The 23279-nt window shown below is 44.0% G+C and overlaps 1 protein-coding gene across 1 annotated transcript in view; it reads right to left on the bottom strand.

Annotated features, from left to right (window-relative positions):
• The window catches only part of MNAT1 (MNAT1 component of CDK activating kinase), a 1123271-nt gene that overhangs the window by 780133 nt on the left and 319859 nt on the right, over positions 1 to 23279 (bottom strand). Inside the window, exon 2 of the mRNA XM_069638923.1 lies at positions 417 to 569. Within this exon, the coding sequence (XP_069495024.1) occupies positions 417 to 569 (153 nt within the window). The remainder of the gene's footprint in view (positions 1 to 416; positions 570 to 23279) is intronic.

The raw sequence follows: 23279 nt of genomic DNA, 5'->3' as shown, positions 1-23279 counted from the left end.
CGAATCATATTTTCATCACAAGCTACACTAATTGGGTTAAATCAGTATCATGTGTGAACTAAAGGCTGTAGTACAGAACATGATACCATAGTCCCCATTAAATACTTTAAATATTTTTTTTTTTACATAGGTTATTCTGCTTTAGTATGAAGGTCTCCATGTGTTTTTAAAAGTGAAAAGCAGGCTATAACGAATAAGTGCTTATATTGTAATGTCTGCTTGCAAAGGTGTAAGCGGGAAATTAAACCTAAGTAACTCAAACTCCTAAAACCTGCATGTATAGGATAGCTCTGTTCCAATTCTGACATCTTGAACCAAAAGAAAGGAGCAGACTGCACATAAGAGCAGACCAGGAAAACAGGGTGAAAAGGAATAATGGAAATCAAGCAACACTTCCTAGGAGAAATAGTACTCACATTTTTAACACTTTCTTTCTAATCTCGACTTCCTTGTCTACGGTGGGATCCTCAAAAAGTTGAACCCGAAAGTTGTTTTTTCGAAGTGCTGTTCCACACTCTTGGCAGCTGCCAGACCCTCTGACAAACAATAAGTCCACACAACTTTCACACCTGAAAAAGAAAAATAAGATGTAAAGATACAATTCACAAAGCTATCTTCATAACAGCGTCTCTTTCATTTTAGGTGGACTTTCTCACTGCTACTCCAACACAAAGCGGCTCATTTTTCAAAATGGCGTTGATCTGGGATTAATGTAGCGATATATTATATGATATTTATAACGCACCTATACACAAGTCTTCAAAGGCGCAACAAGGTATGGGAGGGGAAACAGAGGGAAGACAGAAAGCGATCCTACTAGGCCAGTGGACATTGAGATCGCGTAAGTGCAGGGAGATGGGGAAGGTGAAAAGTGCAGGGGGAAAGGGGAGTGAGCAGTGCAGTACATAGGATAACAGTAAAATAAATAAAGACAATAAATAAGAAGTGTGACCAGCTAGTGGCAAGTGCAAGGGCAGGAGCAGACATCAGGGGTCAAGTGCTAGTAGGGGTTGTAGGGATACAGAAACAGTCCCAAAGTGCAAGGGTTGCCAGGGGGCAGTGCAGGAGTGCAACTGGCGGGGAGGGGACCTGGGCCCCTAGATCAGAGGGTAGCCAGGTAACCAGTGCAGTTTCAGATTCAGACAGGAGATCAGCAGGGGAGAGAAGGAGAGAAAGCAGAAGCAAAGAGGAAGGCCTCAGCAGAATAAAGAGATCTACCAACAATTCGCTGCTTGGAGAAGTGACTGACCCTGAGGGTTCTTGTATGCTCTTGTATGGCACCTTTCTGCCGCTTTTGGTGGCCTTGTTCTCTAAGAAAAGAAGTGTCATTAGTAGGAGAGACTGATGCAAAACCTGTGGTGTTGATGGGAACCAGGCACTTCTAACCTGCATCTATGGGCCAATCGGCTTTGTATGCATTTGGCAGAGCGACTTGGTATCTATATTAACCAAAGAAAGAGCCCAAGACCTGATAGACTGCAGAACTCTGGTCCTGGTTATCCACTTCTGTGGTAGAGTGTGATAGGATTAAAGAGGAGAGCCTCATCATGGCACTACTAGTGTTGAAGTGCCAATGGCTAGACCTGTGCAGCCATATGTAGGGGATTTGTGTGTGTGGTGTAAGGTGAAAAGAGATATTGGAGGGTATTTGGTTAGGCAGGGGAAGAGCAGAGTAGGCGGTACAAGGTAAAAGAACTTGCAACCCTGCACTCCTACCACTGGCTTCTTGCAGGCAAGTTCTGTTTCACAATCTCACTTTCAGATTGAGGTTGGAAGTGGAAATCGCTCACTCAAGCTCAGTTGCTCTTTCAACTGCACTCTTTTTATCCTCCTGTATCCTATACATTGTACGCCCTAAGCAACAAAGCAAGGATCTGCAAATTGTCAAATGAGGGAAGGGGGGCAGTCTGGAAACTGAATTCATTACGCTAAGATGCATACGAAGGCTTTAGGGGTTCGAAAAATGGCTGCTTGCAATTTGAGAACGCAGCTATCTGTCATCTACCGTAGTAGGTTGGTTGGCAGGCAGAGGTTTGCTGCAAACCTCATCAACAGGCTCAGATGCTGCGCTCAGTGGGCTGCTGCAAATTCTGCCCCTCAGGGCAAAAGGAAGTTGCTGCAGTGAGGCGGTCACATTTGCATAAATGCGCTATGCCAGGCAGCTTAACATTGCATTAAATAGTGCGTTGTTCCATATGAAGCAGCAAGCATCTTCAACACACTAGTACTGAACTTATCAGCTGAACATGCAAATTGCAGAATAGGAGCGGTTTCTGGAGCTGGAGTGGGAGGGAGGGTTAGGATCAGTGTATGGTGGGGAATACTCTACTATCTATGATATACCAGGCAATCGTCGAGTTAAAGAATCAACACTACAAATTGATGGATGGAACCATTTCAATTAAATCAAAACCACAGAGTTGCTGCTCATGGTAGTTTTCATTTCTATGGGTATTTGCCCACAGTAAGCAAAGAACGCACTTTTGGGCATGGTCACTCCCATGTACGAAGACTCACCTCACACCCCAAAAATCAATGCACGGAAAGCTTGGAATTAATCATAATCCATATATTTCCTCTGGAAAGCTTGCATTCCGCTGAGAAACAGCCAACACAAATTCCCTATAGTGATAATTTGTTGGGATATGCCTGGATATGGTTCATTTGCTCATTGTACCTAGAGAATCAAGCCGGACCTCACTGATGAGACCAACAAAGCTGAAACATGTTCTCATGCAGTGGGGACATGGTCTAGCATTGCGGACTGCAATGCCCTCTTTGAGGCAGGACCAGGCCAGACCAGTACATGGTTGGTCACCTTCTTTAAAGCGCATACAGGGTAAGCAATGGAATGGGATGGAATCGGAACAGTCAAATAAATTGCCAGTGGTTATGATTATATGAAATATTTAGATTAATCACTTTGATATTTGTGGTAAGTTAATCTTCCCAAAAATGGTGAGCCCTCAACGATATCCATTGTGCAGAGCGATATTAGCGAACACTCACATATTTCAAACACTTGTAGGTAGTGATGGAGGCATGGAATAAGGGCCAGCTTTGCCATTCTCAGATCTTATGCCTTCTTTTACTGGTTAGTAAAATGCAGATCAGGTCCCTTGTATCTGCTTTACAAGGTGTCTCCAGAAGAGTTAGCAGCAAGAGGTAAAACATGCAAGAATTTAAAGTGGCATGTTAAGAGGCAGATCATATTTTGGTGTTGTCCTAATTGGGCCAGAGACAAGATTGGCAGGTCAGGAGGTGGTGGTGACGATTATGATGATGATGTGAGAATGGACAATACCTGCTAAGTCAGGAAGGGCTTCCATTATACAAGAGAATCACTAACGGTAATTCCCCATTGAAGGCGTTTCTCACCCCACATTCTAATGGGTATAAAAAGTGGCTGTTGCTGGAGTACAGTAGGGATGATTAAAATGGATGACCGTTTAACTAATCCCTCCTACACTCCTGCCCAGCTACCTTCGACGACCAAGTACAAGTGCCTCGGCAGGCTGCTCTGCTGCCGAGTAGAGCATGGAGGTGGACGTGGACATCATAGTGCTGCACCACAGCATGCTGGCTAGGTCATATGGTGAAGGAAGCGTGGACATTCGCCGGAGCGGAGCAGCATCACGACACTTGACACCTCATGGAGATGGGCTCGCACGCATCCACTCCTGGCCAAACTTTGAAGTGGAAAGTCCACTCGGGGCATCAGCTGGTTCGGCACATGAAGAGTGGCTGTCTACGACGGTGGCTCTATGTAACCTCACTATCGCCACCCCTTAACTTTTCTCTCGGAGACACCAAGTGGATTTTCATAAATGCACCAATAGAAATCATTTGCTGGTGCTAGATATGCCGGCTAAATACAGCAGCATGGTTGCTTGAGTGGAGAGACAATACCTGGACGATTTTGGCAACTGTTTCGATCATTGCAACCACACACAAACACTTTTCCACCTTCTTTTCAATTCCCAGAGTAGGAAAAAAGGGGAAGTACTGAACCTCTTTACTACAGTTGGTAAGCGTTGGCCCTCCGCGAACGTGGTGGGAACAACCAAATATTCACCTCAATCGTGACTTTTTTTTAACCAAAGCTTCAATCAATATTGATATAATTTACTCAATGCTATACAAATGTCTGACAAGTAGCGGTGGATTACGGGTAACCTGAACCATATGAAACGCTCTAACAAAAGCTCTTTTTGTACCTGGTGTCTTTTTGCACTTTGTTGAATAGCTCTAGGAATGTGGTTTTTATACTACTGTAAAAGGTCTAGTCTTGTATATGCACTGGCCCCCTGGTTTCACTGTGCTCTGTATTTACATGTGGTGCATTACAAATACACATAATCATGAATACATTAAAAGGTGTGTGTGTGCGTGCGTGCGTGCGTGCGTGCGTGCGTGTGTGTGTGTGTGTGTGTGTGCGCGTGCGTTTTACATTTGGCTGAATGCAATGCTATAAGAAATCAATATGGGAAAGGAGATGTCTCTTTAAGGAGGGAAGTGCATTTAACTGGGAAGAGTCAGAGAAGGAATGCAGGAGAGTATTGTACGCAGGGGAAGCCCCGTGGCATCATCACACCTGGTGGAGGCAGAGCCGAGACAGGTTGCAGAGTCTGCAATCTTCCATGAAATGAAGAACGCCGGTGCGGGATGCTGGAGGACCGGCGTATGCAACAGCGAAGAAATTGTTGTGAAGAGGAAGAGAGAAACCATGTGCCTAGCGGTGGTATGACCACATCTGCAGCACTGATGGGCAGGATGCCCGTACAACGACAGTGAGATCGCTGGATGCATGAACAGGTTCATATCGCCAGTGCCCATGTACGGCAGTAACAAAATGATAGGCCGAGAACAGGACGCAAGCGAGAAAGGAGAGCGAGAAGCCAGATACAGAAGAGCACTGCCCGAGCGAGAGCCGAACCCTGAAACATGCCCTTGCATACAGAGAAGTACTGGGGAAGAGGGAGATACCGAAGGCCGCTGGCGCATCAATATATGTATGAAAAACATGGTTCTAGTCATAAGGATGAGACATTAAACCCAAGACTGTATAATTGGAATGGTGAAAACCCGAAAAAGCAAGTGACCAATATTTCTATTTTCTATTTCATTTCTAATGCGCCAGTAACTCGCAAGTCTCGGGGCACAGATACATGGACACATAAAACATACAATAATTAATGAAAACAGGTAGAAAGGGAGAGCCTGGAAGCTTTTAAGAAGACCATTAATTAAAAATATGTGTTTTCACCAACTTGTGAAAACTTAGGTAGTTCGCTTCTTTCCTTATATTGATGGGCAGATTGTTCCAGAGACCTGCTGTAATGGTCGGGAAGGATTTACCTGGGCCTTGTATAAGTTTGTACTTTGCCACCACGACCATGTTTTGATCTGCTGATCATAAGGTACAGGTAGGTATACATCTACGTATTTTAGATTTCAAGTAGCCTGGTGCCTTCCCATGGATACAACGATGTGCTGTAGTGAGAGCTTTGAATTGAATTCTATTCTCAACTCTAAGCCAGTGCAGCTCTTTCCTGGAATTGCTGATATGGTCAAGTTTGGGTATGCGCTTAATGATTCTAACTGCATTGTTCTGTATGATCTGATAGACTTGGAGGCATTTGTTGATTGCCCCTATCATCACGGCTTTACCATAATCCAAACGGGATAAAATGGTTGCCCTAGCCACAGTGGCACAGTTGTCCTCTCATAGGTAGGGTCTCATAGCTTTAAGGAGTCTAAGGTAGTAACTACATATTTTTTTTTAATGTATCGCAACTGTGCTTCGGCTCCTAATGATGCTTCCATCATCATGCCCAATGTTTTGACTTTGTCGAGGACCTTAATCTGTGCGCTTTCTATCAGGAAAGAATTGTATTGTGGGGAGAGGGAGTTTCTGGCCTGTTGAGAACCAAAGACCATCAACTCGGTCTTCTTTCCGTTTAAGCACATCCAGTTGGTATTCATCCATTGTTCTATGCTAGAATAGATGTTAAGTAAATTATTATTATCTTTCTTGTGATCACCACAAAGTTCCATCACTAGCTGGGTATCATCCGCATAATTAGTAAAAAAAGATGTTTAACTGACCCAGTACGAGGCAAAGAAATCTAAGGTATAGGTTGGACAACAACAGGGACATACTGGCTCCCTGTGGGACCCCGCAGAGGATTTCTTTTTCTGACAGGAAGTTTTCACCCCAGTGAATCCGTGAAGTCCTGTGTTTTAGGAATGACATTATCCACCCTTTAGCTGCTGGTGAACAGTTGGCCGTTTTCCCCAGAGCCACTTCAAAGAGGTCATGATCAAGAAGATCAAATGCGGCACTAAGGTCCAATAGGATGAGAAGGCCTGCTTTCCCTTTGTCCATGATGCTAAGCATCTTTGTCTGAAGATCTATCATAGCCGTCTCCGTGCTATGAGCAGGTCTGAAGCCTGACTGTTGGACATTAAGGAATTCTGACGCTTCTACGTGCGCCTGAAGTTGTGATGTGGCTATCCTGTCCATATTTTTTAATAAGAAGTTACAGTTGGTAATGGGCCTGAGATTGCTGGGGTCTCTGGGATCTAGGCCTGGCTTTTTGACCAGGGGAGTGACCATAACCCTTTTTATGTCCTGAGGGGATTAATTGATCCCTGAAGGAAGAATTGACAATTTTAGTTAGAAGTGGTGAAAAAAGATCTGAATTTTCCAAAATCATTTTTGCTGGCAGGATGTTTTCAGCACACGAAGTAGGCTTCATAGAGTCAAGTGTTTTTTCCATATCTTCTGGGGTGATATTGGAAAAATTAAAAGTTCTAACATTGTCAATAGCCTCTTCAGGATGGATATTTAGGTTGTTTGGTTTATTTAATTGAGATTTAGTAATTTTGTCTCTGGCTTTTTCGATTTTCAAGAAGAAGGCAATTTGGGTATTCTCACATTCCTGTTGAGATGGAATAAAAGGAGGTGAGATGGCCTTAGGTTTCTCGATAGACTTGAGAATGCTAAATAGTTTATCTGTGGCATTACCCGCTGATATAATTTGATTATCAAAGTATTGCTTTTTTGCTTCTATTATCTCTTTCTTCTATCTTAGTTCGGTGTTCTTCCATTTTGCCTTATTCTCTACAGTGGGTTTTGTTTTCCATGCGTTTTCTAGATTTCTCTTTTTCCCCTTTAAGGATAGATGGATCTTTTGAGAACCAGGTATAGGGTTTAGTAATGGATCTGCATGTTTTGAGTTGAAGAGGGGTGTTCTGGTCAGCCAATTGTTTAAGATGACCAAGTACATTGTTCATCATGACTTCACAGGAGTCTTCTTCTTTGATATTATCATTAATATCCTTTATGCATCATACTAACTGTTCCCTATTAATATTTTTAAAGTTCCTTTGGGTTATTTTCAGTGGTGGATTTGGAGTTTTATCTCCAGGGAAGGGGGAATAATTTGAAAAGTGACACTGAAATGGTCTGACCAAATACAGGGTTCTGTCTTAATCATGTGTTTTTCAGGTGTTTGTCACTACCTAGTCTAATTGGTGCCCATTTTCCATTGTGGGTTCACTGTTAGTAACGTGAAAGTCTAAGTTGTTCAAAAGTCTCATTAGATTGGTGGCATCTTTGTCTGCTGGGTCACCGTGCCATCTATTGTGTTGCACTGTTTGGACCTTTGAGAAGGTTGAGAAGATGGGAAAACTCTTCATTGAAGTTGGGGGTAATGGAAGGTGGTCTGTATATAACTACCAGGTTAAGGCAGCTGTTTCCAGTCAGCAAATATTTTAAGTGAAGAATTTTACTACCCTTACATGTAGATTTACCTGGAAACATGGGAATAGAGCTACATGCAATAACTGCCACTCCTCCTCCTATTGGTAAAATAAATTGAATATCCTTCTGGGACTGCAATGTCACATGTGGGGCCTATGGGTTCTTTTAACCATGTCTCAGAGATGCAAAATATGTCAATGCCCTCCTCAACAATCCTATTGTGGATGCATTGGGCATGTTTATTCAGAGAACATGTGTTGAGTATACTAATTTTGAGCTCCGAAATGAGTTTTATTTTGCAGACTGCCTGTAAGGATTGTATCGAAGACGGCTGACCTTTTTTTTGGAGTCTTTTAGTAGCTAGTCCCTCCTTTTTAATATGTTGTAACCCTTTCTTATGTATTGTGTTGTGTGCTGCGCTGGTGGCTATGTTTAGGCACTGTTTATGGCTATCAAACAGCAGTTTCACCATTTCAGCGTTGGTAGTAGCATTTTCCATCGAAGTGCCCTGTAAAAAAGGATGTACTGGTGTATACAGAGAGGAGTCTTTTTGCTCAAAGAGTTGAGCTCCAAGTTCATGGTTAATGAAGGGGTACTTACATTTATCAGCAGTGACATATTTCCGGATTGGTTGGTGAAAATATTTCTTGCTGTGGTGATTGCTGCTAGCACCTCCTGTATCCCCATTTTATTGGAGAGAGACGCCGCGTCCACCACGTCCGGCAACGGACCGGCACAGACCGGCTTGCCCCTTCACGGCAGAGCGTTCGCGCCGGGATAGGCAAGAAGTAGGGCCGAGGACTACAATGCTGATGGGAAATGTAGTTTTTCCCTAAGGACCGTGCGTGCAGGAAGTTGTTGCTTCCTGATTCAACTCGCACTGTGTAGGCTACTAAACTAAACAAACGTGTTTGTGTTGGCCAAGGTAGAGTACACCTAAAGTGGTTACACAATTTTAAAAATATACTCAGTTTGAAAAATATAATCAAAGTAAAAAATGCAATATATCTAATAAAACGTATTTCAATCAGACCAACCTTACAAACAAACCTTAAGCAGTAACTGGCTGTTGTGGATTTTTAAGTCCGGCCAGACCGGCACAGACCTGCTTGCCCCCTTCGTGTCGGCACTTTCACACCGGGTTAGGCAAGAAGTAGGGCAAAGGACTACAATGCTTATGGGAAATGTTTTTGCCTAAGGACCGTGCGTGCAGGAAGTTGTTGCTTCCCGATTCAACTCACACTGTGTAGGCTACTAAACTAAACAAAAGTGTTGGGCAAGGTATATAGAGTACACCTAAAGTAATTACACAATTTAAAAAACATACTCAGTTTTAAAAATATAATCAAAGTAAAAAATATGATATATCTAGTAAAACGTATTTCAATCAGACCAATCTTACAAAAAAAACCTGTCGAGGAAGACTGGTATTATATGAAGAGAGAAACTTGTCCCAGTACTGATGAGTTGTCACTAGAAAGACCAGTTAACAGGACGTTAAAAAACTAGAAAAGACGGATCTAACAATCCCAGCTGGGGAACAAACAGAGACCGGAAACAAATCCCCTAGGAGGAATAGAAAATACCCTATGCCTTCAGAGTTGAAGGCTGGAGAAAGCCCAACATAGACAGGTAATTAGCGACAGGAAATAAAACTTAAGTGAGCAAGATAAAAGAGAAGACAACCTAAGAAAGAGAATCCATGACAAGGAAAACCTAAACAGGGATCAAGACAACCCCATATTAGAAAAGCCTGAATTATTATACTGGGAAGAGTCTGCGACTTAAGACAAAGGTTTGAGTGTGAGAACATATCTGAAGGAAGATATTCAAAGTATAATACCACAGAAAGCACAAACCCTCAGTCTTTTGTAAGAGCTACAAGAGTTGATCAAAGAAACTATCCAAGAAAATGAAGTTAAAAAATATCCATACCCAGCAGAAACATATATATATAGAGAGACTATTAGAAGAGAAGAAAAGACATGTGGAAGAAAGGCATTCTCTTGGCCTATTTTATTGAGTTATGTATGTGGAAGGGTCAGGTAGAATTAGTTTGGATGGGGGACAGTTTTACTTTGGACTTCCTGACAACTGACTAGCACCTTTAGAGAGGCAGGGCCATACCTCTAGCTGTATTTAAGCTTCGCATATACATGTAACTGCTGCGCCCTGTTACCTGAGGGTATGATCGCGCATTATGAATAATAAAACAAACAGACAGTACGGAAAAATAGGCTTTATTTCTATAATGTCATTAAAGATAATTCAGAATGTCCTCAATGTGTCCGACTCCTTCTTCTGACCCACCACAGTGTGAATAAGTGTGTGTAAATGTGTGTGTGTGCAAGTATTTCAAGAGGCAGGCGTCAGACTACAACACACAAAAACATTGACTATAATGTGTACATAATGGGGCATGGAGGATTAACTTTGTGGAACAATGTAGGATCAGTTATACCTGCTTTTTCCAGAGCCTGAACAAATATAAGATTACGTTTTTATCTTGAACAAAATAGCACACTGGACACGTCCTATTACGAACATAGACTTTCTTATCCACTAGTATTATTCAGGATAGTTTTATTTATTAATAGAATTAGTTCTTTCAAAGATACATATAAGTGCATTTATGTAGTTCAGACCTACTTCCAATAAGTTGCATATGGGTTTACAGAGAATAAATAATGTGGCAGAAGCATCTCCAATATGGGGTGCTGTGCACCAAAATAGTTGTTGTGTGAAGTCCAGCTGACACTTGCTTACATAAACAATGATGCACTGGGGAGCAGTAAAACCTAGAACATGTAACCTGAACATCCCTAGATAGCACAATGTGCAGTTAGTTCAAGCTATTTGCATAATCCAGATATTGATACAATTGGGCCAAGTTTGCGATCACTGAAATACAATCATGGAACACATTACACATATCAGAGTGAATGGGGAAATAATGTTGCCCGAAATGAGGAAAGGGCTGAGGTAATTTCACATTTTTCCGCTCAACAAGAGTCTACCATGATCATGACCTGCCATTGCAGGCTACCACCTTGACCAGGAATCGGGCTTCTTCTTTGACTGTGCCCTTCCTTCACACCCTAGATCAATGCCATCCCCAAAGAAGTAAACTGTAAATTGCACATCCTGATAAATATGCTTCCCAAAATAGAACTCAAAATGTGCCACTTGATAGAGTGCTTTTTCTCTCAACTAGACTACTGTAAGAGTATGTTTGCCGACACAACAAACAAAAGGCAAAAACAACGTCTCCGATTCCGCACCAAGCAGCTCGACTTACCATGGACACCAAGTAATTTTAACAATTCTTCCCTGCCTTGGAATTACTACACCACAATAATTTGAACTAAATCAAAATATGTGTAAATGCATAGATTAAGGATATGGTATTATACACAAAAACATCAGAGCAGGAAAACTCACTAATGAGGCAAAAGTACTTTGTCTCAGGATCAGTCTCTATTGTCACCTCCTTCTTCTGGGGGTCTCTATCTCCTCTTACATCCTGTGACTAATCACGGGAATTCATCCCTTCTCCCTATGGGGAGACCACCGCCCAACCCCTGTGAGGCTAGGGAGGTGAGCCTGCTCCACAAAACCCTCCCTGGGGGTAGAGGCAAGTATAACCTCACCGGAAGAGATTTCCCCCTTTGGAGACGAGGACTCCCGTTCCTGTGAGGAACTTCCTAGAGGATCATCCAAAATAACATCTTGAAACCATTCTGCTGAAAATGTATGTGAAGAGAAAACCATTATTTTGTATTGCCAACTGGAAGTAGAAGAGCTCCCTATAAATTCCCATTCGTTTGGGACAATGAAGAGGAAGTACAGAGAAGAGAATCCGCAGGAGACAGAGAAAAAGGAGCAAAGGCTTGCACAGGGAAGCCTCCTCCCAGTCCAAAAAGAGGAGGACCCTGGAGATGCAAAGAGAGCCCATAAGTTAAAAAGGCTTGCAGAGGCAAGATGCACAGCATCCGGAAATCGTAAGAGGGAGAGAAGTGACAGACACGCTATGGCTGGTAGCAAGGTGGTCAGGAGAAGTGGAGGCGGATGTGTGGGGTCCCGAAGCTAAAAGTGGTGGTATGACCAAGGGAGGTTCGTGGTGGACTGAGGGTCCTTGCAAAACACCAAAACCATTCTGCAATGGCAGGCACAGAACAAGCCGGTACACAAAATACAGTACACCCATCCAAGACAACAAAATGTGAAAGAAGGTGGTGAAAGGCCACGAAATACCAAGCTTGAGGGAGAGTGGGCTGACCCACAATGACCAAAACCCCAGTGAAGTCAGCCCTAAGATGAGAATGTAATCGGGCAACGGGAATTAATGAGAATCATTATTGAGATGCTCATACTCGCCACAGTCATGAGAAAGATAATATCACGATATCAGAAAGGAGAGTCAAAAAACCAGTACAAAGAGGAGTGGATGAGGAATATTGTGAGAGTGACCAAATTCATATCAGTCAAGGCTAAGAAGGCCTAATCAAAGTAGAGGGCCAAGTGAAAAAAAGAAGCCAGAGAACAAGGTGGACATGGTAAATATATTTAATGGCAAAGAAGCGGTAGTATCCAAAGATTGTGAACTGTTCAGAAAAATAAGATATAGGGCGGAAGGAAAAGATACGTGTCGAATAGGTTTACCAGGGGAAGAGAAAAGAATGACTCTTTGTAGAGGTAACCAAAAGAAGAAACAAAATCCCAATACAACAGCAAATTAACTATGAGCTGATAACCACAAACACCAGGGACTATCTAAAGATCAACTATTGAAAAGTTGGTGAGAAACCAACAAGCCTCAGTAGAACTTCTCTGTTGTAATGTAATTCTCTCCTCCCACCTCAACCTTCCCCAGATGTGGTCATCTCCTCTCATCCTCACTCAATTCTCGCCTTCTCCCCCTCTGTTATCTCCTTCTCTCTGGGTAACACCTCCTCATGTCTGTTTCCATTTCTAATGTTCACATTAACACCGCAAATTTCCTTAATCCAACAACTTCCTTCTATGTGCTCGCAACCCAAGATGCCCAAGACCCAAGATGCCCAAGCCTCCTACTCCCCAGCACTTCCTTCTGCTCACTCTCCCCCTCGGGTTTGATCGGTTCTCCATGACCATTTTCACTCTTACCACTGCCGTCTGCTCTCCACTGCCTCATTTCTCAAGTCCACTCCACTCCTTATCTCCAAACTCTAGTCTATCAATGTTTCACAGTGGCTCCAGTGGCAATACAGTAAAAGTCAATTTCAGAGTTCGTAGTCGGGCATAACTGAGCATCTTGATTGCAGGCCCACACCGAGCAAAGTTCCTCCATCTTTGCATTCATCATTGCATCTCTCCCCAGTGAGTTGAATGTTCCACCCTGCACCGCTAGAATTTCTGGGCTTGGTAGTTCTGAAATGGAGAGAAGATACTGGCCAGCATGTTGTATGTTCGGCATGGGATGAATAACCATACACTTAAGGGGCAGGTGGGCAGACTCTGGAGCCCTCCCAACACCACACCCCGTCACTGGAGCAGGACTGGCTCTGGCAAACACCCTGGTAGGCCTCCGGTCCAAGGTTGAGAGGGGTGCCCATCCCCACTTCACACGGCCAGGTCCCTGAACCGGTCATGAAACATACATGTTTATATCAGTGACGATTAGCCCCTGTTGAAGGATCAAACAGACCTTAAATAAATTGGCCAATTATAAAACATTTGCCCAAGATTGCATGTTTTGATACGCCAATCAACTGAACAAGGATCTTACATTTTACAATGGATTAAATATGTTGATGCTTAGAATCAATGGCTATTATGATTAATTAAATTAGAGTTTTCTCACTAGTCATGCGCTAGAGGAACTGGATGGCTCTCCCAGTCACTCATTTTAAGCCTCCATCCTTTCACAAACATCCCTTCAGCTAGTGCTGGGAGCAGAACTAACAATGGGAGAAGAAAATCCCAGCATACACCGACAACCCTCACCCAGCACGGTTTTCCAAGCAACTAAAAGAACAAATAAAATATGAAATCACAAAGACTGCACTGCTTTTTGGAGGTTCTGAAATAACAGTCTACCCTACCAGATGGCAGGTGTCAAGGTCTGGCTTTGTGCTCAGGGATCGAAATTGCTGGGAATTGGGTGGTATACAGCTACGGCTTAAAACCAAGATGCGCCGCATTAGCTCGACACAAAAAGCTCCCAAGAGCTCTTTTTAATTCCATAGGCTAACTTGTGCTATACAAGCATGCCTATATGATATTATATTTGTGAATTCATATATAAACTTCAAAAGGCCTTTTAAAGGCATTATGGAGCATGGCAATGAGCAGGAAGTTTTAGTTTGCCTTTCATGAGGAACTTAGATTTCCACGCGATATGTAGTAGCTTCTTATTCCTAGGCAATAGGTCCTGCTGAATGGGCGATTCCAGCTGCGCTGTTTATAGTAGTAGTTTGTAGGCCAGTAGCCATTTCCCTTCTGTTTGGTGGGGGGAAGTTGGATGGGAACCCCAGTTCCACGACTATTAACAGATAGCTAAAGGTTTGGCAGATTAAAATGTTCATACTGTTCACATTTGCAAGTATGTGTGTAGGTGCTCCCTTTTACAAGACATTGTGGGTTATGGGTAGGCCACTCGGATTTACTAGAGCTGAGGATCAAGGAAATGGAATTATTCAGTGAAGACACCCAACAGGCTTTGGCATTCCCTATGGGTGTCACCACAAAGAATGATGCAATATGATGCCTTTGGGTAGACAGTGACACACTCAATCTCAACACACACATAGATGCTTGATCCATAACACACACTAACAATGTTTGACTGTTTAATGAATTATGGAGCTGGCATGTGGTAAGCAGCAACAGAGGCTGGGGGACGGTCATTCTTATCACTACAGTGCGATTATAAGTGCCTGGGGAGGTGTTTAGGGCTGAACGATGTACTTCAGTCCAACCACAACCTAGCCAACTAGGCACTTGAGCTGAGAATTGTGATTTTCACATATTTAGACAGAAGTGAGATATAAGTGATTATCGGAGAATCAAACTGATGGAAAGGAATTATCAAGGGTGGGAGGAATCAAGGGGTCAATGTAGAAGTGACGTACCCGAGATAAGTAGTAAGGGGAGAGTAACTCTCAATGGATCTAAAAACCTGACAGTCACAAACACGAGCATGTCAGAAGCTAAAATGTTTATGAATTGTCAAGTGCCAGCACTTACACCCTCTGCCCTCTTCCTTCCTGCCCTTGCATGTTCTGAATACTGACAAGGCATAGTAGGTTCGTCCTACCTCCTTTTCCCTCCTCCCTGCTCTTATTAAATATTATTTTTTGCAATGTATTTCACTCACGTGTTCTCTCCCCTCGCCCTGTGGGCGCTTTGAAACAGTATTTTACTTGCTGTATAAGCAAGAAACAAGAAAACAATAAATAAGTACATAAATAAACAAAAGTCCCATAAGATGTATTTGAACAATTTCAGTTTGAATCTTGCAACACTAAATTTACTAACAATGAAATAACCCAAGACAGGGTGTAGCTCAACAGCAGTGTACTTCCTGTTCAGTAAAGTCCTTGACCTTTCATATATTTTCCAAGTAGATGCATCAAATCCAGACCAAGAAAAGGTCTTGTGCCACAGGAGTCTGCCAGTACAGACTGTGGGGCAGAACTGAGAATTTGAAAATGTGAATATCCTTTCCACCACACATCGTTATAGTAATGCTTAGCCAATGCTAACTGCCTTGTTTAACAAGTGCCTTATTGCCACAGCTGTGTGAGCCCTATGTTCTAAGGTGCATTTCCCAACCTCGAAGGAATTACCACCTAGTAACTAGCAGAGCTTGCTTCCACAGTTCTCGCGTCTGTGTTTTCCTTTTCGCATTATTGAAGCATGTTTTAGACTGCTGCTTTCCTAGGCAAGGCGTCTTTAGCAGGCAGATGTTTGTCATATAGTAAGCGGGCTCGCCTGCCCCGAGCCATGTCTGAACTGTAGAACTAGTTTACACAGCAGTACCCAAAATGTATCTTGCATGCTGATCATGGCTTCCTGAGCGTGAGACTGAAGCCTGTGCCTAAGACTTGTATGCTGAGACTCTGTCCTTGCACCTGATACACTGTTTCTGCCCAATGTCTTGCTATGTGTGAAACCTACCTCTCCATTGAAAGGCATGGGTACCCTGGGGTATAAAACCTCGTGACTGGAGGAAAGGGGGTTGCTGCACCTAGTCTCGTTTGTTGCTGGGTTGACGTTCGTCCTGTGTATGCTGCTTTGCTGATTTTCATCAAAGGTCGTTCACCGATCCACTGGATGAGTCTGGTCATTTTCCACAGCAAGACTGACCAGCAAAGTAAGAAACTCCCTTTATTCAGCAGAGTACATGAAGTCAAGCTGGGAGAAGGATTAAGATTCGCTCTCAAATGCACTATTGTGACAGTTTAGTGATGAAAGTCAGTTGCCATTCACCAGCCTTCTCACTCCACCTTCTTGGTTATTGAAGACTGAGCCATTGCAGATTATTTTTCAAAGCTTCTGAGCCTTTCCCTGAACTTAGCGAAAATAGCAACAATTTTCTGATGCAAAATGTGTATGGTCTGTCAATCTATTGTGGGGAGTTGGAGGAACTCCCCACACTTGTCTGTTGGGAGCAAGACACAGTGGATGACCAAGCTACAGCCACTGCCCGATATGTTAACCAGAGGATGTCCGAGTCTCTGCTCGCTATCCCTGCAGAAGTGCGATGGCCTGGCCTCAAAGACAGCCTTGCACCTGAACATTCCTTTCACCAGAATGCATCACGAGGGAGCAAACTGGTCAAATGACTGGGATACAGAAGAAAGCTGTGGGGCGCTTGCAGATCATATATTCCAATGCAAATGTGGAGGCAGAGAGACCACTGCAAGCTGGTATGCACAAAGTACCAAAGAACACTGCAGAGACTCTACAAAGCAGACTAGAGGGGAGGACATTGATACACTGATAGGGCAATACAAAGACCCAATGAGCAAAAAGATGGTTAGAAGAATTTAGGTCATCATTAGGCTTAGCCAATCCTAGGGAGGGAGACCTAGGGCCTAGGAGAAAAAATGCAAGCCTCTTGCACAAAAGGCCCATGGGTAAAAAGGGGCTGGGCCAAGTCATTCAGTGTCTTAGACCAAGGGAAAGCAGAAGTGACTGCTGAGGCTCCCGTGAGGCTGCTGGAGGTAGGACTCATCTTACTTACCATACCTTATTCTCTATTAGCTTGTAGTCTGATGCGTCCAGCCCACAGTTGTGTATAGTAATCGTATCCTGCATTTAGCCTGATTGTGTTAGTCAGACATATCTCGCATTTAGCCTGTGTGAAGGCATCATGAAACAAGACATAGACAACAAAATTCAAACAAAATATATTTAGTAACTTAAATGTCAGGATGGTGGAAGGCCTAACTTGCCCTATGCTAAGATGGGATTTCCCTAGCTGAACAAAACTAAGGAAAGTCAGAGTCAAAGATTACAACTTAAAAGTCTGGCTGTGTCCAAAACCTATACTTGCCCTCACAACTAAAGCTACACAGTGTGTATGGATGTCAATAATCAAAGTTCTTCCAGCCCTTCACTTCCTTATTAGCTCCCCTTCCCCGAGTTCAAGAAAGTTCCACAAAAGTTTCAAAATTACCTTTCTCACGTACAAGGTAATACAGTTCCACACAATCCTCGGGGTTCCCTTCCCCAAGTTCCAAGCAACACTGTTAAAAAGAAAAGGGTCTCGAGGCTTTGTTCTCAAGACAATACTTGCAGTTCTTCAAGTCGCAGGGTGCCCTTCCCTAAGACTTTAACTCAGTCACTTGACCTTGTTTCAGTATTTCAAAACGTTTAACGCAACTCAAGGTCCGCCTGACCCTCTTTTTGGATTGCCTCATCCGTTCACTTGCAGTGCCTCCCCTTGATTTATTCCATAGTGTCTTTTGGTTCTCAAGGTTCAGGGCTCCCTTATCTAGGCACAGTTGTCAGACCACACAGTCCACCCATCACACATCGTGCAACCAGGATCTCTAGGATCCTCAGCCCACACAGGTTCTTCTAGACTTGTCCCTGTGTACAGAGTTACATTCCCTTAGGATTCTCTTTGTTGGCCTTTTGGCTTTATGTGCAATATTTACACTCCTCTGACATCTCCTGGTTAGGCTCTTGGCTATGCCATGATGTGTCACACAGCTCTCACAAGTCTTTGGCTTTGCTGCACTTACTCAAAATTCTTGCTCGTGCCCACCTTTCTATGGCACTCTTTCACGCTTCCACTCTTATATGTTGTCATGTGGGCACTCTCCCCTTTGGCTGTCCTTGGTTATTTGCGTTGCCCATAAAGTGTTATTCATTTTCATATTCAAGAAGCTTAATTGCAAGGTTTCATTAAGTTCAGCATTCAACAGATGTTCAATATTCTTAATTTCATGTTTCCGCTTAGTTCGGTAAATCCTTACCTATTCACAGCCTGCTAGGAATACCCCAGCTGTCAAATGCCTCCCCCTGACACTCAGTGGTCCGCTGCGTTGTTCCTCTGAAGGCTCCCGCTGCTTCTTTCCTGCCTCGCAGGTCGACAGGCCAGCTTCTCGGAGCCCCGATCGCACATCGGGGCCCGTCTTGCCCGTGTGAGTTGCTCCGCTGCCTCTGTATGGATGCCAACGGCATTATGCGCTCTCCTGCACTTTCGCAGCTCTGGCTGCTGGCTCCTCGACATAGAGGCTCCCACTCCTGTGAAAGCCCAACGGCACAAATTGCCTTGGGCTTTAAGGGCTTTCTGGGTTGCTGGCTGGCGTCCTGTTTCCTCCACAGGTCCCATCCCGGCTGCCTGCTTCGAAAACAGGTCCTCTGCTGGTCTCCTCCCAGGCCTCCCGGTTTCTCTCCTTGGGGTTCTCTAGCTCTCTCTTTATATACCTGCAACCACTTTACAGGTTGCAGGTGTGGGTCCTTAATTAGGTTTGCCTGACTAGGAATAAGGGGACATGCCAGACTCTCACGATACTCTGCAGGCATCTTCCTCGTCCCAGTACCAGAGGGGTAAAATTAAGGTGTAGTGTTCATTACTCAGTCTCCTCTTTCTCGTCACAGAACTTTCAAAGGTTAAATGTGGGGAAATGAGGGGAACTGCTTTATAGTAACCCATAAAGGTCGGAGAAGGATTAGGTTGTTCTTCAATAGGAAAAGGGGGGGTACCCTGTCTCGCCTGTGGGCACCCCACTCCCAATCCCCAAGGACCCTAAACCCAGGTGATCCTCCCTCACTTCACCACCAGGGTCGGGATCCAAGAGCGATGGCCTTTCCCTCGCCACCTGAGCAGAGGATCCAAGGGGAGTAGGAGTGAGAATACCCTCAGCCTTCTCACACCGGATTGTGTTAGTCAGCCATATCTCGCATTTAGCCAGATTGTTTTGTAAGTTCCAACTGTTACTGCATTTACTGTTGTGGCCCCATTTTAGGCCATTGTCCCTCTAACCAGGTGTCCCAAATCTAGGTGTTACTGCATTTACTATTGTGCCCCCCACTTTGGCCCCTTCTCCTATCCAGGTGTCCCAAATATAGGTGTTAGAGAATCTACTGTTTTGCCCCCATTTTAGGTCCAGGTATCCCAGATCAGAGGGTTCCTGCACTGCTGTTGCACACCCATTCTAGGCCCTTCTCCCTCTATCCAGGCGTCCCAAATCTAGGCGTTACGAGATACAAGATAGCTGCATTGCAGTTAGCCATATCTGGCATCAGGGCTGGCTGTGTTTGCTAGCCATACCTGGCATTGCTGCTGTGTCGTCAATCTGAGCTTCTCTCCCTCTTGCCAGGCATCCCAAATCTAGGTGCTACCACATTCTTGATTGCACCCAGAGTCTGGGGCTCTCTCCCACCTTCTAGGTATCCCAAAGCTAGGTATCAAGGCTATTACGCTTGTGACCACAATCCTAGGCTTTCAGTTACTCAGCAGGAATGCCCAAGCCAAGTACTGCTGCTGTGCCCCAAATTGGGCCTCCCCACAACCCCCGGTAGCTAAGGTACAAGTGCTCTTTGATTCATCACTATGTATCCAACCCAGGCACCTCCACCAAACAATCTAGGTTGTCGACACCGCATCAGCAGTGTCCCCATCCCAAACGCCCTCCCCTGCTGCACATGAACCACCGGGTCTTTAACAACTCAACAGCTAGCTAGCCGCACAGCCCGCCCTCTTTCTACAACATCAACCAAAGGACCCCAAGATAAACACCAAAAAAGGAAAAAAACAGATGAGAGCCAGAAAGGAAATACCAGCAAATTACTGAACCGCTACGGTTTACTACCCCTGGTTTAACAACCACAATCAAAAAGCCCCCAAGATAAACACCAAAAACCATATTAGAACCACAAAGAAAATAGCAGTAAACAACCGAACCGCAAGGGTCTACAACCCCTGGTTCAACAACCACAACCCCACCAATTATAAGCAACTAACCACAAACAGTGAAGACTGAACCCCAAGGAACATGACGCACCAATCTAAAGAAGACGCCCACTCAAAGGAATACAACCCACAACCCAAAAAACACCATGCCTCACCACAAGAAAGACAAAGACGCCAGAATGGACAAAAGAAACAATAAGGAAACCCCCAACTCCACTGGAAGGTTCCAACTAGCAAAATCCCACAACTCCGAAAAACTGGTTAAAGAACAGGCCAGATGTCCTGAGAACACAGACAAAATAGAGCAAAGACGAACTACATCGCTCGCAACCCCTCTACATATGACTGCTTAGTAAGCAAAGATGGACCAGCAACAACAAACCAACAGGCCATTAGTGTTACGAATACAGACCCCACCGGAAAGCTAAACGTAACAATTGATAAACCACCCCAACCCGGACTACATCGTGGACAATACTCCAACCAGAATCAGGAACAAACTGGAATCTATTACCTTCTACATGCCCTACATCACCAAGGACTGAAACAACAGATGGGCACCAACACAATTCACCAGCCGGCAAACCAAAACCAACCAACCCTGCTATCAACCTCATCAGTCTACTCGACGAAGAGACCGACCACCAAAGAACTCCACCTCCCAAAAGGCACAACCAGGAGAGAACCACCAGCCACAGAACCCCAACCGACAGCACACCGAATCGAATCAACAATACAAACAACAACCCGAAAGGAAAATCAAAAACTACTTTGAAGCCTTCGCAAAATTAGATGCATGGCAGAATACTCAATAAAATTCCATGACCTATTAAGCAAAGGAGGCACAGACATGCTTTTTCTTACAGAAAGTAGAAAGCCATCGCGAGTGAAGCCATACCGGACAACTTTAAATTAATACACAAAAACAGAGAAAACCAAAGAGGCGGAATCGAAATCATACACAAAGAAAACATCTGAGGATCTCAACTCATCACAACCAATGTGGAAGAAAGTTTGAAGTGGCAAGTGAAGGTTGCACGCGTGTGGATGAGATGTGAAGAAAGGCAGACCTGTGAATGAACTTTGAAGTAAGGACAGTTGTGAAATCAGCGATACTGATAACGGAGTGGTACGGCGAAAGGCAGTAGCCCACTCGAAGGTGTCTGTGAAAGGCGCATTGTTTGTGACGATAAAGAGAATGAACTGCAAAAGCAAAGTAAGCCAAAATTGACTCCTAGAGAAGGGGAGAGTGAAAGTTGAACCTTGTTCTGTTAGTCGAAGTGGTCCTGCGGAGGTCTGTAAAGAAAGCCACGCACATTTGAAAGTCTTCGACACCCAAAAGTGGTCTGAGCCTGGCTGAGGGCGACCCGAAGTGTAATAAGCTTGGGGAAGGGAGCCCCCTTGCAAGTTTTGTTGAACTTTTTTCTGAAGAGGTCTGAGCCCGACAGATGGAGACCTATGTGAACTTTGTTGTGAAAGGTCTGAGCCCGACAGAGGGGGACTCATATGAACTGTGTTCTGCAGAGGTCTGAGCCCGACAACGGGGGGCCTACATTAACTTTTTGTTGAAACATTATTTGGAAGTCTGGAAAGAGAGACTTTAACGTGGAAGGCCAAGTGGGCCGCAATCCACTTTTTGGAGCGGTTTATTGTATTGAAAATCTGAGCCAGACTGTCAACCAGCATACAGGGACTGCCATACTCTGTGTGGTCTAACGTGGGGAGGAGCGTGATTCGGCCACATTTATTCTTTTGAACACCGATTTTTCCTTTACATACATTTCTCCTTTATACAGTTTTTTGTACAAGAGATAGGGCAGACAATACTTTGTTAGCATACGTCATTTTGATTTGACAGACTCCACTAGGACCATTTTGTTTATCGTTTGATGGTCGAGACTACTCCAATCTTAGTTGCAGGGCAAAGCAGGCGTTTTTCCAACCCCAGAAACTTCAATAAAGGTTTTAGAAATTGTACCTATCGTGTCAGTATCATACTTGTGATACCATGCCTCCTCTACACCAAGCAGAACAGAACCCACTGAAACAACCGTAGACACAGCAGAAAACAAATCACCAAGGCCCTGGATGAGTCGGCACCAGCAAAAACATTCAAAGCAATACCAGAAAAACTGGCAGCAAACTGGTACACAGAAGAACTAAAAGAGCTAAAAAACAATAACCGCAAAATGGAAAAAAATTGGGACAACAATACAACTGACAAGGCAAACTAAGATACCAAAGACAGGTCAAACTATACAAATCAACAGTCCTCAAAGCAAAAAAAATACTACTAAGCCACAAGAATAGAATCGTCAAACAATCCACAGAAAGAACTCTTCAAAATCAAAGATTAAAAAACCGCATCCTGCAAGAATTCCACCATCCCGACACATGCACTTTGTGACAAAATCACCAACCACATGAGATCAAAAATAGATACAATGCAGGAGACCATCAACACAGCCCCATGCAAATCCAACCACAACTGCCGGACCACAGACACCGGGAGAAACGCAGACTACAGCAAAACTCACCTGCCTAGAACCGATCATAGAAGAAACCTTGGCCACATTGATCAAGGACACCAAACTTGAAGGATTGCAGAGTCACCCCTTCCCCCTTGACATCTTCAAAGCTATCCTCAACTACAGAACCCCGGCAACTCACTTATGGAACCTAATGAATCTATCACTGAAAAAAGGAATAGTACCGTCTGCCTTCAAATCAGCACACATCAAACCACTGATAAAAAAGGAATCAAAGTGCAGAAGAACTGAGCAATTACAGACCGATATCCAACCTTCCCTACCCGGCAAAGATCCTGGAGAACCATTTATACAAGATCCTACTTAAATACGTCGAAACAAACCGAATACTAGACCGGTCACAAGTTGGCTTGAGACCAATGAGAGGAACAGACTCAGCACTCCTATCAATATGGGAAGACCTGAAAATAAACGCAGACGACAACTCCCAATCGCCCCTCATACTACTGGACGACACAGCAGCATTTGACACAATCAGCCAAGCAACACTAATAAAAAGAAATATGGATTGTGGCATAAAGGAATCTGCACTGAAGTGCCTTACCTCATT

Source organism: Ambystoma mexicanum, chromosome 14, assembly GCF_040938575.1.
Source record: "Ambystoma mexicanum isolate Mex_15411 chromosome 14, UKY_AmexF1_1, whole genome shotgun sequence".
NCBI lineage: Eukaryota > Metazoa > Chordata > Amphibia > Caudata > Ambystomatidae > Ambystoma > Ambystoma mexicanum.
This window is presented reverse-complemented; position numbering and strand designations above follow the sequence as displayed.